The 16,822-nt window shown below is 35.5% G+C and overlaps 1 protein-coding gene and 1 long non-coding RNA gene across 2 annotated transcripts in view; one reads left to right on the forward strand and one right to left on the reverse strand.

Moving 5' to 3' along the window:
* The window catches only part of LOC127871046 (sodium/hydrogen exchanger 10-like), a 257,467-nt gene that overhangs the window by 29,634 nt on the left and 211,011 nt on the right, over positions 1–16,822 (reverse strand). Inside the window, exons 12-21 of the mRNA XM_052413666.1 lie at positions 14,289–14,429; positions 13,014–13,111; positions 11,939–11,999; positions 11,221–11,475; positions 10,497–10,691; positions 9,594–9,795; positions 8,990–9,138; positions 6,526–6,651; positions 5,757–5,855; positions 3,145–3,327 (exon numbers count right to left, since the gene is read on the reverse strand). Of these exons, the coding sequence (XP_052269626.1) occupies positions 3,145–3,327; positions 5,757–5,855; positions 6,526–6,651; positions 8,990–9,138; positions 9,594–9,795; positions 10,497–10,691; positions 11,221–11,475; positions 11,939–11,999; positions 13,014–13,111; positions 14,289–14,429 (1,509 nt within the window). The remainder of the gene's footprint in view (positions 1–3,144; positions 3,328–5,756; positions 5,856–6,525; positions 6,652–8,989; positions 9,139–9,593; positions 9,796–10,496; positions 10,692–11,220; positions 11,476–11,938; positions 12,000–13,013; positions 13,112–14,288; positions 14,430–16,822) is intronic.
* LOC127871102 (uncharacterized) lies at positions 9,642–11,094 on the forward strand. The gene is made up of 3 exons (XR_008045098.1): positions 9,642–9,780; positions 10,016–10,086; positions 10,487–11,094. It is a non-coding gene; the product is annotated as an uncharacterized LOC127871102 (long non-coding RNA).

Below are 16,822 nucleotides of genomic sequence, written 5' to 3' on the forward strand. Positions count from 1 at the left end.
GCAACAACACATTGATAGAATATAAAATCAACAATAAGAACGGAATACAATATTATTTATTGGAATCTTGATAACATTGGTGTATTTTACCATTCCAAAATTCTACCATTCCTAAATCAAGAAAATTTAAAGGAAAAATTTGACTTTTTTCAAAACAACTGTTTGTCTGCTACTAATTGGATAGTACCCGAGGCCTAGCATTGCTCTTAACGTGCTAATAGTGTTTTGTACAACAAACACTGATTAACAAAACTGGGTCTTGTCTAATCTGCATCAATACTAAACAGAAATAAAAATGTTATAACTGGTTAATTGTATTTTTTGAAATTATTTTTAACAAATTAGTTATCATTTTCCAAATGAATTTCAGAATACAACAATTAATGCTTCATAAAGACCCTTTAACCACAAACTACTGGTCCTATTGTCTCAAAGCCCTTATAAATGTATAACAGGGTGTTGAAGAAAAAATATGGACTTATTTGCCCGTATGTTCATGATCTGTCACAGTTAATGAACATTTTACGTTAAAGTCCACCTGATCATACATGTTATAACGTTTTTTAATTCATTATAACAACAGTTTCAGAGTATGGCGTATTTCCTAGTGTCAAGTTTGACATAACTAAAACATTGTGGGCAGTTTTGTATGTGAAGCAGAACAGATGCCATAAGATGTTGGTAAACTACAAAAAAGCTACATGCTTTGTAGAAATGATTTGTTTTCTTGCCATACAACAACAAAAAATTATCCTGTCTTGAGCATAGCTGATATTTTTCGTCTGAAAACCCTTTAGGTGATCCGAAAATGGTTGTACAGGGATATAACAAAAAGACAACGCAGTCTGTCCAAAATGCTGTGTACAATCGTTAATTGTTATAAATCGTGGTATAATGCAAAATTATTGACCAGTGACTCATTAGTCTTCGGAAATTGACGATGGGTGTCTTTTGATTTCCGTCATTTTCGGAAGCTGGCATAACATTCCGTTAATGATAATCTAAAATATTCTCTCTTGCCTGTCAATAGCATATTGAATGCAACATTATTGTAACGCGTAAATACGAAGACTCACTGGAATCCGGGAAAAGATAAATAATCGTTTTTGCATCAAATAAAGTTTGGTGCATCTTATAGTTTATTATTTTTACTTGTCAATAAACATTGGGTGCGAACGCACCCAACGCATCCCACCTGGCTACGGGTATGAAAAAGTCTCATTTGGTAACATTTATGGATAGTAACATGTTGGTCTACCTTTCACACTCGAAATGTATGCATTTATCTCTTATAATTAAAAAGTTATTCCATGTGTATTTTATAAACTTTTAGTTTGAGAGGAAAATAGTTTATTCACCCCATAATGAATAAATAGCAAAAGCACATAAACATGCAAAGTTCAACAACTTCCTGTGGCCATGTTTTCTGAAGAATCAAATTTTTTCTTGAACAACATTTTAATGGGAGCCTTCAAGGGATAAATATGGCCCCAGGGGCATAATTTGAACAAACTTGGTAGAAACTACATGTATAAGATAACTTAACATACCAAATTTGGTAGCCCTAGGCCCAATGGTTATGGACAGGAAGATTTTTAAAGTTTGCACAAAAGAGGCTTTATATAAGCATATGTTCAGTTTTGTGACCCCTGGGGCAGGGTCAAATTTGAGCCCAGGGAAATAATTTGAACATATTTGGTAGAGGACTATTAGATGTCACTACATACCAAACTTAGTAGCCCTAGGCTCTTTAAATATGAACAAGAAGATTTTTAAAGTTTGCACAAAATAGGCCTTATTTAAGCATATGTTCATTTTTGTGACCCCCGGTGCAGGGTCAAATTTTTCCCCAGGGGCATAATTTGAAAAAACTTGGTAGAGAACTTTAAGATTTTAATACATACCAAATTTGGTAGAAATAGGCCCAATGGTTATGGACAAACAGATTTTTAAAGTTTGCACAAAATAGGCCCAATATAAGCATATGTTCAATTTTGTGACGCCTGGGGAACGGTCAAATTTGATCCCAGGGGCTTAATTTGAACAAACTTGGTAGAGGATTATTAGATGTCACTACATACCAAATTTGGTAGCCTTATGCCATACGGTTATGGACAAAAAGATTATTAAAGTTTGCACAAAATAGGCCTTATTTAAGCGTATGTTGATTTTTGTGACTCCCGGGGCAGGGTCAAATTTGACCCCAGGGGTATAATGTGAACAAACTAGGAAGAAAACTATTAGATGTCACTACATACCGAATTTGGTAGCCCTAGGCCCTACAGTTATGGACAGAAAGATTTTTAAAGTTTGCACAAAATAGGCTTTATATAAGCATATGTTGATTTTGTGACCCCCAGGGCAGGGTCAAATTTGACCCCAGGGGCTTAATTTGAACAAAAAAAGTAGAGAACTATTAAATGTCACTACATACCAATGTGGGACAGATAGATTTTCAAAGTTTGCACAAAATAGAATTTATATAAGCATATGTTCAATTTATTGACCTCCCGGGGCGGGGTCAAATTTGATCCCAGGGGCATAATTTGAACAAATTTGAAAGAGGTTCACCCAGGAACATTTGTGAGAAGTTTTATCAGAATTGGACTTGTAGTTTAGGAGAAGAAGATGTTTAAAGAAAAGTTAATGCATGCACGCACGACAGACACAGGACCATCACATAAGCCCCGCTGGCCTCTAGCCAGTGGAGCTAAAAATGAAAAGAAAGTATATTTTTTTATTTCTAATGGCAAAATGATGACTTTCAGTATAAATTGTTCTTGTTTTAAATTAGAAATACTTCAATACGCCTTAAGACATGCTAGTATATTTGTTCTAGACGTCTTAATCTTAAGAAAAACATCAATCAAGTAATACAAAAATATATAATAAAGTATAACAGACACTGTTCAGTTTTGAAAAACAAAACACGCAATACCAAGCACACTGCTGGAACTAATCTTGCTAAAGACATTCAGACCAACACAAAAATTTGCATCACAATATCAATACATCGTCCTACCTTATAGGCGCCATACATATTGAAAACCCTAGTATATGTAGACAGTTTGCAGACAGGGAAAATGATACCATAAACAGATTAAATTTTATTCCATCAAGGTAAATGTAGAAAAAAGTCTTCACCTGTACAGATGTCTCACAAATCACTGTCGCGGACCTATGTTTGTGTGTAAGCAGTCCCATCTCTCCAATGATGTTTCCTGATGTCATAAAATCCAAAACATATGCCTTGGTGGTTAGCGAAGTACCTGATGGTTTCTCCTGCAGGGACAGTATCTGCCTGCCCGAAGGGTTGGTAGACTCAAGCTTTGAAAAACAAAAATATATATATGTAATTTAAAAAATAGAGGTTTCAAAAAAAACTTAACCATATCATATCCATTGTCATATCCAGTTATTAAAGGGGCCTTTTTACAGATTTTGGCATGTTTTGAAGTTTGTCATTAAATGCTTTATATTGATAAATGTAAACATTGGGTCTAAAAATCTTCGGTAAAAAACAAGAATATAATGAATTTTTTTTTTTAAAGTAACCCTCAACGGGGCACGAAACACTGACCCCTGGAGCCATGGAGCAAAAGTCTACCGCTCTATCCACTAGACCATCCGCTCTTATACCATTTCCAATGTATTTTTTACCTCATATATGCAATCCTCGTAGTATCAAAAAAGACAATCTTTCGCTTTGCAACGCTTGATAATTTTCAGGTTTTAAATTGTCAAAAGATGCGCATAATGGATATTTTAGAGCATGGTAAATGTTATTACTGTTTCCTCACAAATATCATAACTTCAAGAAAAATTTGCGAATCTGAAACAATTTTTTTCAATTTTTTCAATTTACCAAAGCGTGAAAAGGCCCCTTTAAACGGTTCACCAAAACCCCTTTAGTAGAAAAAACGTTTGAGTATAGGTTAGACATGTCATACCGCTTGTACATGAACTATATAGAAACGTAAATGTACTCTTTGTTTTATAATTTTGTTTTCCGTATTAGAACTACACAATGTTTATTTTGATTTTTGGTTGTGCTGGTTATAATACATTCGCGCTGTATGGCTCACAATAATGCTGCGTTTCTTTTTTTATTCTGTTTTTTGTTTGAATTAAAATTAACTTGGTATAAATTTTTTAAAATAATTGTTAAACTAGTGCAGCACTTTCTAATAGTTCACAAGCAAATCAGCAATCATACATGTATATGCAGAACAAGCATTAAATAACAGTGTTCATTTGGTCAAGAAAACAACTTTGTCCGCTAGCTTCTGGCTGATGTGGTTGCAAGCCTTGGTCACAAGACAACCTGTTTACGAGAACACTCCATCGGATGGAATGTTAGTTGATGGCATGGAAAAAAGGTTCTGGGCCACATGCAAGCAAAATGTTTGGGAAACATTTTCACACCATCATGTCAACCGGTTGCCATTGAGTTGACAACTTACGTGCATGCTTGTTTGGGTACAATACGGCGCAACTTTTAAGCAAATGCACAAAATAAAAATTTAAATAACTTTTTAATTGATGTTTATCAATTTAAATGAGTTTAATATTTTGCTTTCTTCAATAAAAACTTGCAACAGACAGTAGTGGTGGCATCGTTGGTGACTCAAATTACTACTACTTATATTTATTTCTGTAAAAACAAGTAAGATGTTAATTCAACAATATTTCAACTGCGGATGTAATTCGTGATAAAATTGTTTCTTATAAACATTTTTTCCCTCGAACAATCAGTGTAGGATATTGGTTAACAAAACATCAAAATAAGATGTCCAAGATCTCAACTGATTTTTATCGCAAGTTAGATAAATGAGTCAATCACATTTTCGCTAATAACCCCTACTCCCCACAGTTCACTAGTTAAAGTGTTGCGAATTAAACAAAACAATAGTGTCAATTATCAGAACGTACCCTCTGTTTGTAACCGCAATGGTCCCAATTTATTGATTTATTTCTTTATTGACACACTATTTATTATGGTTGATGGTGTGTGGCATGTTGTTTTAACTAGTCGCCATCGCCAGCCGTTGGCAGTTTGTTGCACAGAAAATGTAGGGACGTAAAATTGTTCAATAAAAACCAGTAATTTGATTATTTCGATAGGTTAACAGGAATTGGCTGTTAATAATGTTGCTTATTTATATCCTCAGCTGATGTGCTGTGCGCATTTTGTATTTCACAATGTGTGTATTCAGAGTTCATTTACAGGTCCCACTGTGTCTTTGGGAATGTACCAAATGGCTTACCTGCCCCTTTGACCTTTCAGGAGAGCTGTGTTATGCGATTTTAACGTTACATGCAGTGAACTATTTTCATTCTGAAAAAATGTTGCGTAAAGTATAATATTACGCGCCAAAAACTTTCTCTGCGCAGATGCGGGTTGATCAGTGTGATTTGGTAAATCGTAGTACCCTGCAAACCAATTTTCAGAACAACACTATTAACCTTAGTTATTCTGACGAACAAATGAAAATCAGATTTTATTACATTGGCCCACCAGATATTAATAAAAGCACGCTTGCAACGTCATTTTGTTACTATTGATAGTAGCAATATATAATATACTCCAATACCAACATTTTGTTACTTGAATTAACTAAAAAATTCCATAGAAAATATTTAATTGAGGTAGTTATTTTCATTGTCTAATAACAGGAATACCTGTCATTATGTTGTAATGAATAACTGAGAAGGTAAAAGGTTAAACGTATCTCAAAGCTGGACACTTCACTCACCCGCACCATTCCAGAAATGATGATGTAGATACCTCCAGCTATATCTCCTTCACGTATCACCACGTCATTGTAATCAAAGTTCAGCAGCTTTGATTTTAACTGAAATATAAATGTGAACATTCAAAGTGCATCGGACACTTTTTGAGCAAGCAGAGAATTACACATCTTTGTTTATGGATGGATTATGCAATCAGAATGAAGTGAATTAGTGAAAATTTACGAAGTTATAATTGTTACACAAGATTTGTATCTTTATGAACTCCATGAGTGCTTGGTCTTTACCGAGCCAGGATAATTGTTACACAAGATTTATACCTTAATAAACTCCATGAGTGCTTGGTCTTTACTGAGTCAGGATAATTGTTACACAAGATTTGTACCTTTATGAACTTCATGAGTGCTTGGTCTTTACCGAGCCAGGATAATTGTTACACAAGATTTATACCTTAATAAACTCCATGAGTGCTTGGTCTTTACCGAGTCAGGATAATTGTTACACAAGATTTATACCTTAATAAACTCCATGAGTGCTTGGTCTTTACCGAGTCAGGATAATTGTTACACAAGATTTGTACCTTAATAAACTCCATGAGTGCTTGGTCTTTATCGAGCCAGGATAATTGTTACACAAGATTTGTACCTTTATGAACTCCATGAGTGCTTGGTCTTTACCAAGCCAAGATAATTGTTACACAAGATTTGTACCTTTATAACTCCATGAGTGCTTGATCTTTACTGAGTCAGGATAATTGTTACACAAGATTTGTACCTTTATGAACTCCATGAGTGCTTCGTCTTTTCCGAGCCAGCAGATGTTTTTCAGCATCTTGTCTGGAGGGGGTATTGGCAGACTGTGTGCGGCCGACTGCAGACGCTTCATTTGCTCCTCCACTTGCTGTAAATAAGGAATATGAAACTTGCTGGAAAATGCGGTTTTATGGCACTTGTTTGCAGGAAGAAAGAGAAAAGATCATCATTTCATTACTTAGTTAATGGTGTTGACAATGCATTCCCACATTGGAAAACCAGATCTCAGGAAAACAAGAGGGTCATGATGGCCTTGTATCGCTCCACTGCTGAAAAAAAGGCTGAAACAAATATTCTCTGCATGTGCAAATACTTAAATATAGGCCCATTTAAGCACATGTACACTTTTGTGACCTCCTGGGCTGGGTCAAATTTAACCCCAGGGGCATAATTTGAGCAAACTTTGTAGAGGACTACAATATCTCACTACATACAAAATGTGGTAGCCTTAGGTCCTAGAGTTAAGGACAAGAATGTTTTAAAAGTTTTCACAAAATAAGCAAGATATAAGCGTATATAATGTTCAATTTTGTGACCCGCAGGTAAGGGTCAAATTTGACCCAAAAGGCATAATTTGAACAAACTTGGTAGAGGACTATAAGATTTTACTGCATACCAAATTTGGTAGCCATAGTCTGAATGGTTCTCAATAAAAAGATTTTTAAAGATTTCACAAAAAAGGCGCTTTATAAGCGTTTATTCAATTTTGTGACCCCCTGGGGCAGGGTCAAAGTTGACCCCAGAGGCATTATTTGAACAAATTTGGTTGAGGTTTATTAGATGTCACTTCATACCAAATTTGGTAGACCTAGGCCCAATGGTTATGGACAACAAGATTTTTAAAGTTTTCACAAAATAGGCCCCATATAAGCGTATGTTCAGTTTTGTGACCCCCCTGGCAGAGTCAAATTTGACCCAAGAGGCAAAATTTGAATAAACTGGTAGAGAACTATTAGATGTCACTACATACCAAATTTGGTAGCCCTATGCCTTATGGTTAAGGACAGGAAGATTTTTTAAAGTTTTCACAAAATAAGCCCTTTATAAGCATATATTCAATTTTGTGACCCCTGGGGCAGTTTCAAATTTGACCCTAGGGGCATAATTTTAACAAACTAAGAAGAGAACTATTACATGTCACTACATACCAAATTTGGTAGCCCTATGCCATACAGTTATGGACAAGGAGATTTTTTAAGTTTTCACAAAGTAGACATTATATCAGCATATGTTCAATTTTGTGACCCTCGGGGCAGGGTCAAACTTGATCCCAGGGGCATAATTTGAACAAACTTGGCAGAGGACTATAAGATGTCACTACATACCAAATTTGGTAGCCCTCAGCCCAATGGATATGGACAACAAGATTTTTCAAGTTTTCACAAAATAAGCACTTTATAAGCATATATTCAATTTTGTGACCCTAGGGCAGTTTCAAATTTGACCCCAGGGGCATAATTTGAACAAACTAAGAAGAAAACTATTTCATGTCACTACATACCAAATTTGGTAGCCCTATGCCATATGGTTATGGACAATAAGATTTTTTAAGTTTTCACAAAAAAGGCCTTATATAAGCATATGTTCAATTGTGTGACCCTCGGGGCAGGGTCAAACTTGATCCAAGGAGCATAATTTGAACAAACTTGGTAGAGGACTATAAGATGCCACTGCATACCAAATTTGGTAGCCCTAGGCCAAATGGTTATGGACAGACAGATTTGTAAAGTTTTCACAAAATAGACCCTATATAAACATATGTTCAATTTTGTGACCCCCGGGGCAGGGTCAAATTTGACCCCAAGGGAATAATTTGGACAAATTTGGTAGAGGGCTATAAGATGTCTCTTATATACCAAATTTAATAGCCCTAGGCCCAATGATTTAAGACAGAAAGATTTTGAAAGTTTTCACAAAATAGGCCCTATATAAGCAAATTTTCAATTTTGTGACCCCCGGGGCGGGGTCAAATTTGACCGCAGGAGCATAATTTTAACAAATTTGAAAGAGGGTCACCCCAGGAACATTCCTGAGAAATTTCATCAGAATTGGACCAGTAGTTTAGGAGAAGAGAATGTTAAAGTTACACGCACACACGACGGACACAGGACCATGACGGAAGCCCCGCTAGCCTTTGACAAGTGGAGCTAAAAATCACTACAATTATGATAATATTGTTTTGTTGTTGTTGTTTTTGAGTATGTGTGGGTGTGTCTTTTGAAGTTTGTTGTGTTGTGATTGTTGTTGTGTCTTCTTTTTTTATTTGGGGGGAGGGGGAAAATTGTTTGTGGAAAAAGGTTACTCTACACTAGAAAAATATGCAAGATTTTATAAAAACAAGTGATCAGTTCCAACCACTATAATAAAAGAAAAATAATTAATAGGAACAAATGAATGATGAAAAAGAGTCAGAACTATACTGGCACCTTTTCCAGTTTGTTTCCTTCTGCCTCCTCCAGTATTCCGTCTGCCAGGAGGTCGTGTATCCCATCCCTCAACTGATTGAGTACGCTGCGTATCGCCTGGCGCGTCTTGATGGACAGGGCAATGTCTGGGTGCTGCTTTGACAACATTCCTGTGGGCAGAAAGATTTAGATAAAACAATTTTGTGTAGCTATTCAAAAGCAACAAAGCTGGAACAAAAAATAATAGCCTTTGATAACACATTAACCTTTCACGGTAGAGCAGGTAGATAATACAAATTATTAACATTTTCCTTGGAATTAAAAAGCTGTATACAAATCAATAGGACATTTACTCTTGACCTGCAACTTCCACTGATAATCATGAAAAATACACGGTTTGGGATGGACATCGCCATCTTATTTCACATGTGATTACCCGCTCTGATTGATCTGTTGTTGTTGTTTTTTATCCATAAGGACATTGAGCACGAGGGAAAACAGGAGAATTACTTTCACAACCCATACAATCTTAATTCCGTGAATTCTGTCAAAGTAAGAATTTGCAAGGAGACATATACATTTGTGACTTTAGAGGAACATGAAGCTGGCCAATATCTGGTCTTACCGAGGCAACGTATCACATCCAGTCTGCTGTTGTCGCTCATCTGTTTTAGTGACTTTGCAATATCCTTGTTATCGGACATGTGGTCGACCAACTTGCGTACCTCCTCCTCCCCAGCAACGAAGCCACGCCCGACATCAAAGCCAATACTGAGCTGTTGACTCATCCTACGCTTGATGAAGTCCAGAATGTACGGCATCGTGGGCTGAGAATACAAAATACTGTAACCATGAGAACTAATCTCAAGAAAGTATACTTATTATAGCTCCCAATGTAGATGTTTATAAATAAATGTATGCATAAAAGAGAACAATGTCAGGATTCAACAATAACTCTTAATCGTCATCTTTCTTTCCTATATATAAAATAATGTTTATAGAAAACTTAAACCGAAAATCAAGAAATACCTATTCATCTTTTTACAGAAGATGGCAGATTTGGTACATCAGGCTTTACCTTCACACCTGGTTGTGTCAGTAACAAATAACTACGATTGGTAAGACTCCAATAGTTACAAGCCATTATTTATGTGTGTTCAACACAAGAAAAGTGAACATTTATTGAAATGCAATGTATTTTATAAACAAGAAATTTTGTAGACTTATTGTTAGACTGTTGTAGAATCGTTTCATATTTGATCTTGCCTTTTTAAGCAGCAACCAGTTCCCTATGTGATCATAGATCTCTACCTTCCTTAGTATAATAACGAACCCAGATTATCTTGTGTATACCAACATTTTACAGTTAAGTGTGCATAAAACCAATGGTAAGGAAAACACTGAAAATGATAGTCTTCTAAACAATAAAACTCTAGTGTTCCTTAGTTCCATGGCATATCATTTAATTAAGCAACATTTAATTTGTGAAATTTGAAGATAGTCTTTCCATTTTTGCAGTTAGACATACCTCTAGCAGTCTGAACACGCGGATGGTACGCAGGATGATGCACATGAGGGACACGATGTGCACGGCTCCATGTAGCTCCCCATACATGGCAGGTAGAACAAAACTCTGGATGATGTCTGGCACACCAATGACAATTATTACAATACACATCCAGTGCCACGTGTTTGTTATGTACGCCCTCTTCTGGACGATCACCTGAAACGAAGGAAGTTACTCAAGTTAGAGAGTCACATCTAGATCTGGATCTATATTTTGTTGGTTTAAAACATTATTATCTGAGTACAGTAAGTGTGAAAAAAATTGAGTCAGCCTAAAACTATTTTAATTTGGTTAAAACATTACTATTAGTACTGATAAACTAAAGATATCTTAGTTGAGTAGTGGATATGGTGTCCGCCTAGCGATCGGGAGGTCATGGGTTCTATCTCCACTGTGGGAGAGTTCTTTAGATTTCCCCCATAGACATTAAGTACTGGTTCTAGTCCCAGGAAACGAACTCAAGAGCATTTCAAATAAGTATGAGGCTTTCTATGCAATTCAGCTAAAATAAATAGGTTCATACTAAACTTAAAATATCATAATAAAGATTTACTGGATGCTTTCATACTTCAACAGTTATAGTTAAGTTAAACAGCATTTGTTAAACAAATTGATTTGCATTTTTGCAAATGTCCCAAAAATTTAACACAGAGAATTTACAATCCACCATTTATCGGTGCCGTACTTTTAACGCAAGCTCCAGGATGTAGACACAGACGAAGGCCAGGTTGAGGCTACGGAAGGCATTGCGCGTGTAGAAGAAATGTTCCACATACTGGGAAGCTATGGCAAAGGCAACGTTGATCATGTCAAGGATAATGAATATGTAAATGATTAGGTAGAATGCTGGATGCCTCTCAAAACGGAACAGTGGCCAGAGTTTGGAGCTCTTGTCCAGATTCACTTGAGTTTTGAATATGCTTCTCTTTACCAACCGTTTCTGAAAGATTCAACAATAGAAATAGTTCTTAAACATAACAAGTGGAAATATCATGGAAACTTTTGTATTTTTTACTCTTTCTTTTCAAAATTGTGCCAACTGTATGTGGTTTTATTAGTTCATTTCTCTTTAAGTTTATAACTCATGTCAATGTTAATACATTCTTTAATTTTTCTCCATTAGATTATAAGCTTCCTTGTGATTAAATTAAAGCACACATTATTAGTTTGCAAGAAACTGAGACTTCATTTTTGCATACTTTGGTGTTTTCCACTAATGAGGCTTCTGTCAATGAAATCAAATTAATCAGTCAAGAAAAAACCTATTTTGGGTCAGAAAAGCTCAATCATTAAATGCTGTTTTTTACTCAGAATTTTTTTTTTCTTATTTTGTTGGCTGCTTAAGAAGTCACTCATTCTTTAAAACAGCTTAAAAAATACAATGGTATTAAATATACATTTACCAGTTTTGGAAGTATACTAGGCATCTGCCAACTATTCTTGATGTCCTCTATGTCAATAAATCTGGAAATAACATGTTAAATGCAAATAGTTCAATAGGTTTAATACATAGTATTACCGCTAGATTGTCTCGAAATATTTGGTCTTATATAGACTCTCTCCAGACTGCCTCCTGAACTTGCTCTCTAAATTTGGGCAAAAAGCTATTAAAAGCATACTCAAGTCTGACTATATTAATTGGCAATTTTTATTGGCAAGTATCAGTTTTAAAAAAATGTCTTGTGCTATAAATCAAGTTTTTTGTACAACAAAAACAACAAACAACCATTACTGTGACACAGCCAGTTTCAGCATCAATCTTCCTCAAATTCGTTATTTTTTTCATAAGTCAAGACTGTTGCTTTAATTGATTTTCAAAGAAAAAGTCTCCTGCTGGATGGACACATTTGGGAAAACAACTTGTGACTATATGCTCATTTAAAAAAATGCTTCTGGAGTGTACTAATGAATGAAAAACTAGTGAATTCTACATGAACATGTAAGCACACATACACATATTGCTGCAGGAATTAATTGCCCTAACAACATATGAAGGTTACAATATACTAAATAATTTTTTCATGTAGGGCTGTACTCTCTAAAAAAATATCATAATTGACCCGAAGGCATGTTTTACACTTTAAAGTATTGTTCGCGTTTTATCTTTCGGAGAAAATGGTAGGGCATAAATAGTTGTTCACGACCGAATCCCTGAAATATGATAAACTTGGAAACTTTAGTAAAGCCTTGCACTGAAAAAGGTTACATTCCACTAAGAAACGGCCGGAAAAAAAGTTGCAAAAACAGTCGATTTTGATTCTTGTCAAGTTCTTTCTTGGATTGAACATGACCTATCTTTTTTATTGCATAAATCGACTCCGCTTAGAATGGCCTTTAAGAAAAGGTATGGTTATGGGGGTCTCTATGTGCAAAATGTTGCATTTATTTTCGCTCAAAGTTGTCGCTTTTACATTGAATTATATAGGGAAACTATTTAGTATATTGTGACCTGAATACAAACTTGACCAACATACTTACTTCCCTTTGGTATCAGAAGCTATTTCTGTGCACTCCTGCAGTTTACGAGTTGCCTCCCTTGAAAGCATTCCTTGCTCAAACTGGCGCCAATAGCTCATCTGTGTGTGCGAAAAATGTGCCTTCAGCATTCTTGTGTACAACCAAGGGGTTGTGATGCTTTTTGTAAAACATATTATTATATATTTTGGTATTTTTTATTATTATTTTTTTAAATTTTAATCTGTATTTTCATTTTGGGAAGTTAGAATGGACAGTGCTTTACAAATCAAGTTAGTATTTTTATAATCACAACATAAACCATAATATTTTTTAATTATAAATTGTATAAGAGTAGGATCAATGCAATTTAAGCAAATAAGGGTTATATTTCCCAGTTCGTTCACAATTTACTGAGCAGTAATATACAATAAAACAAATGTTAAGAAACTTATATATGAGCCGTGCTCTGTGAAAAGGGGGTTTAATGCATGTGGGTTTAGTGTCATCCCAGATTAGCCTGTGCAGTCCACACTGGCTAATCAGGAAAAACACTTTCTGCCTAAACTGGATTTTTGCTAAGAAGAGACTTTTTTGAAACAATAAATATCAAAAAGCCAAAAGTGTCCTCCATGATAAGCCTGTGCGTAGGCTAATCAGGGACCACACTTTCTTACATGCATCAAACCCCATTTTCACAGAGCACCGCTCATATATGTATACCATTCAGATTGTGTTTCTTTATTTCCCTCTTTAAAGCCCCAATAATAGAACTTTAATAACAAAGTTTTATCACGAAGTACATGTAATACTCAACAAATATTTCCTGCTTCTGCCATGCCTACAGAAATTATGAAGGCAAAGTAACTCAACAATGTTAAGACAACATAAACATGAAAAAACTGTCTCGTTCATCTATGATTCATGGCAAGGGCTTAATTATTTAAAGATTTTATTTAATCAGTTGAGATATGTCTTAATAGTGTACTCCACAAACATATGCAGACTTAAGAGTTATAGGCCACCAAACTGATGTTAGACAGGCTTATAAAGTGACTCCTACTTACACCTGCCCTGTGGATGTATTTACCCATTTATGCCTAGTGGACTCTCACATCCTTCTAAATTGGATCAATTTATTTCCAAAATTAGGGATGTCTAGTATATTTATTTCTATATTTAGAATATTTCTTACAGAAATTCCTTTAGGCAAACAGCGCAGACCCTGATGAGTCTGCGTCTACGCTGTTTGCAAAGGCCTTTTTTTGGACGCTAGGCATAAATGGGTTAAACCACTACCTTTTCTGCCTTTAGCATTCTCAATATGGCCTCATTTGTCATGTCACGTAGTTCCTTGATTGAGTACTGAGGCGGCAAAGTGGCATCACAATCTGGGCAACAGGCGTTCTTTCGTATATCAAGAGAGTCCTCAATCTGCGCCTAAAATTGCACAATACAATGTCCATATCCTTCATATTTTGTTTATGGGCTTGTGATAATGTATTAACCCTCCACCACTAAGATACATATTTTAACACATTTTAGTCCCTTAGAAAGTTATATTTTAGACCTTTAGACTTTTCTTACTAGATTCAAGTTTTTAAGGCTTCATCTCCAAACCTTTGTTACTGATGAGCAGCAAACAGCATAAAACCTGAACAGACTGCGAGTTACTTGCAGGCTGTTCTTGTTTTATGCTGTTTGCTGAGTGGGAAGGGTTAAACACATTTTAGACTCAAATATAAGAAAAAGCCCCACCCCAACCAATTTTCAAATTTTTATTGTGCAATTTTAAATGTTCAACATAGATGCCATTTTCTTTTTCCAGAAACTTAAGAAAACTTCACCCTTTAAAATAATCACAATTATTTCAGAAGCTTTCATGCACAATTACCCGTATATTTCTTTTTTTTTCAGATATGAAATTATTTAAATGTTAGGGGGCTGCCTTACATGATGATTGGAGGGAATATCAATCAGAATAAAGACAGTACTTTTTATTAGTTAAGCTAATCAAAATACATAATATTCAGACATAAAAATTTCATAACATTTAAAAACAAAAGGGCCAAGTTCCCTCACCTGAGAGGAGTCAGTTCATTCAATCTTTATCAAACGTCAAACTTGACCTAGATATTGTCCAGACAAGCATCCTGGTCAAGTTTCATCATTATTGAACGAAAACTCTGGCATATGGAGTGATTTTGTTTTTGTAAGATTTAACCTGGTGGCCTATATTTTGAGTTGACCCCCGATTACCAAACATCAAACTTTGCTTACAAAAATAAATATTATGACCAAGATTCATAAAATCTGAAACAAAATTGTGACCTCTAGAGTGTTTACAAGGATTTTGTATAATATATTGAAAATTTGGACAATCTAAGGGCAATAATTATGGCATTAATTATGTGATATATATAAAACCAATCTTTTCACCAAGTTTCATGATGATTGGGCAACAAATGTGACTTCTAGAGTGTTCACAAACTTTTATATAAATATAGGAAAACTGCCCCCCCCCCCCGGCAGCCATGTTATTCAACTGACCGGAACCATTTTTGAAATCAACTTTCATATCAAGAAAACAAATGTTTTGACCAAATTTCATGAAAATTGGACCAAAAATGTGACTTCTAGAGTGTTCACGTGTTTTCACTATATACATATAGAGAAAAATGCCCCGCCCACTGGCGGCCATGTTTTTGCACCGATCTGGACTATTTTCGAACTCGTTTGAGATATAAATAAAACCAATGTTTTGACCAACTTTCATGATGACTGGGCAAAAATTGTGACTTCTAGAGTGTTTAAAATGTTTCTCTATAGCCAAATAAGGAAAACTGCCCCCCCCCCCCCCTGGCAGCCATGTTATTGAACTAACCGGAACCATTTTCGAACACAAGTCTCATATCAAGGAAACAAATATTCTGACCAAATTTCATGAAAATTGGGCCAAAAATGTAACTTCTAGAGTGTTCACATGTTTTCACTATTTACATATAGAGAAAAATGCCCCGCCAGTGGCGGCCATGTTTTTTCACCGATCTGGACCATTTTCGAACTCGTCTGAGATATTAATAAAACCAATCTTTTGACCAACTTTCATGATGATTGGGCAAAAATTGTGACTTCTAGAGTGTTAACAAGGTTTCTCTATAGCCAAATAAGGAAAACTGCCCCGCCCACTGGCGGCCATGTTTTTCAACGGACCAGAACCACTTTTGAACTCAACCAACACATTATTAAGACAGACATTTTGACAAAGTTACATGAAGATTGGGCATGAAATGTGACTTCTACAGTGTTTACAAGTTTTTTCTTCTTTTGACCTAGTGACCTAGTTTTTGACCCGGCACTACCCTGTTTCGAACTCGACCGAGATTTCATTAAAACAAAACGTCTTACCAAGTTTCATGAAGATCGGACAATAAATGTGGCCTCTAGAGTGTTTACAAACAAATGTGGACGGACGGACGACGGACAAAGACCGCTCACAAAAGCTCACCTGATTGCATAAAAAGCAACAGTGAATACATAAATTGAATTAAAACTATAAAAAAAACAAGCAAATACGTTGAATTGATATCCCCCGCCAATATGCTTCTGGACACAAAAGTGTTATATTTGACACTCAAAAAAGCATTTTTTCAACATACAAAGGGCCATAACTCAGTTATAAACAGATGGTGTACAATGCCATTTAGTGTGCATCATCCTCTTATCCATATATATACTCATACCAAGTTTCAACGAAATCTGCCGAAGCACTTTCAAGATATGGCTCCGGACGGACAGAAAGACAAACGGACAAGGCCCAAACAATATCCCTC

Source organism: Dreissena polymorpha, chromosome 1 (assembly GCF_020536995.1).
Source record: "Dreissena polymorpha isolate Duluth1 chromosome 1, UMN_Dpol_1.0, whole genome shotgun sequence".
NCBI lineage: Eukaryota > Metazoa > Mollusca > Bivalvia > Myida > Dreissenidae > Dreissena > Dreissena polymorpha.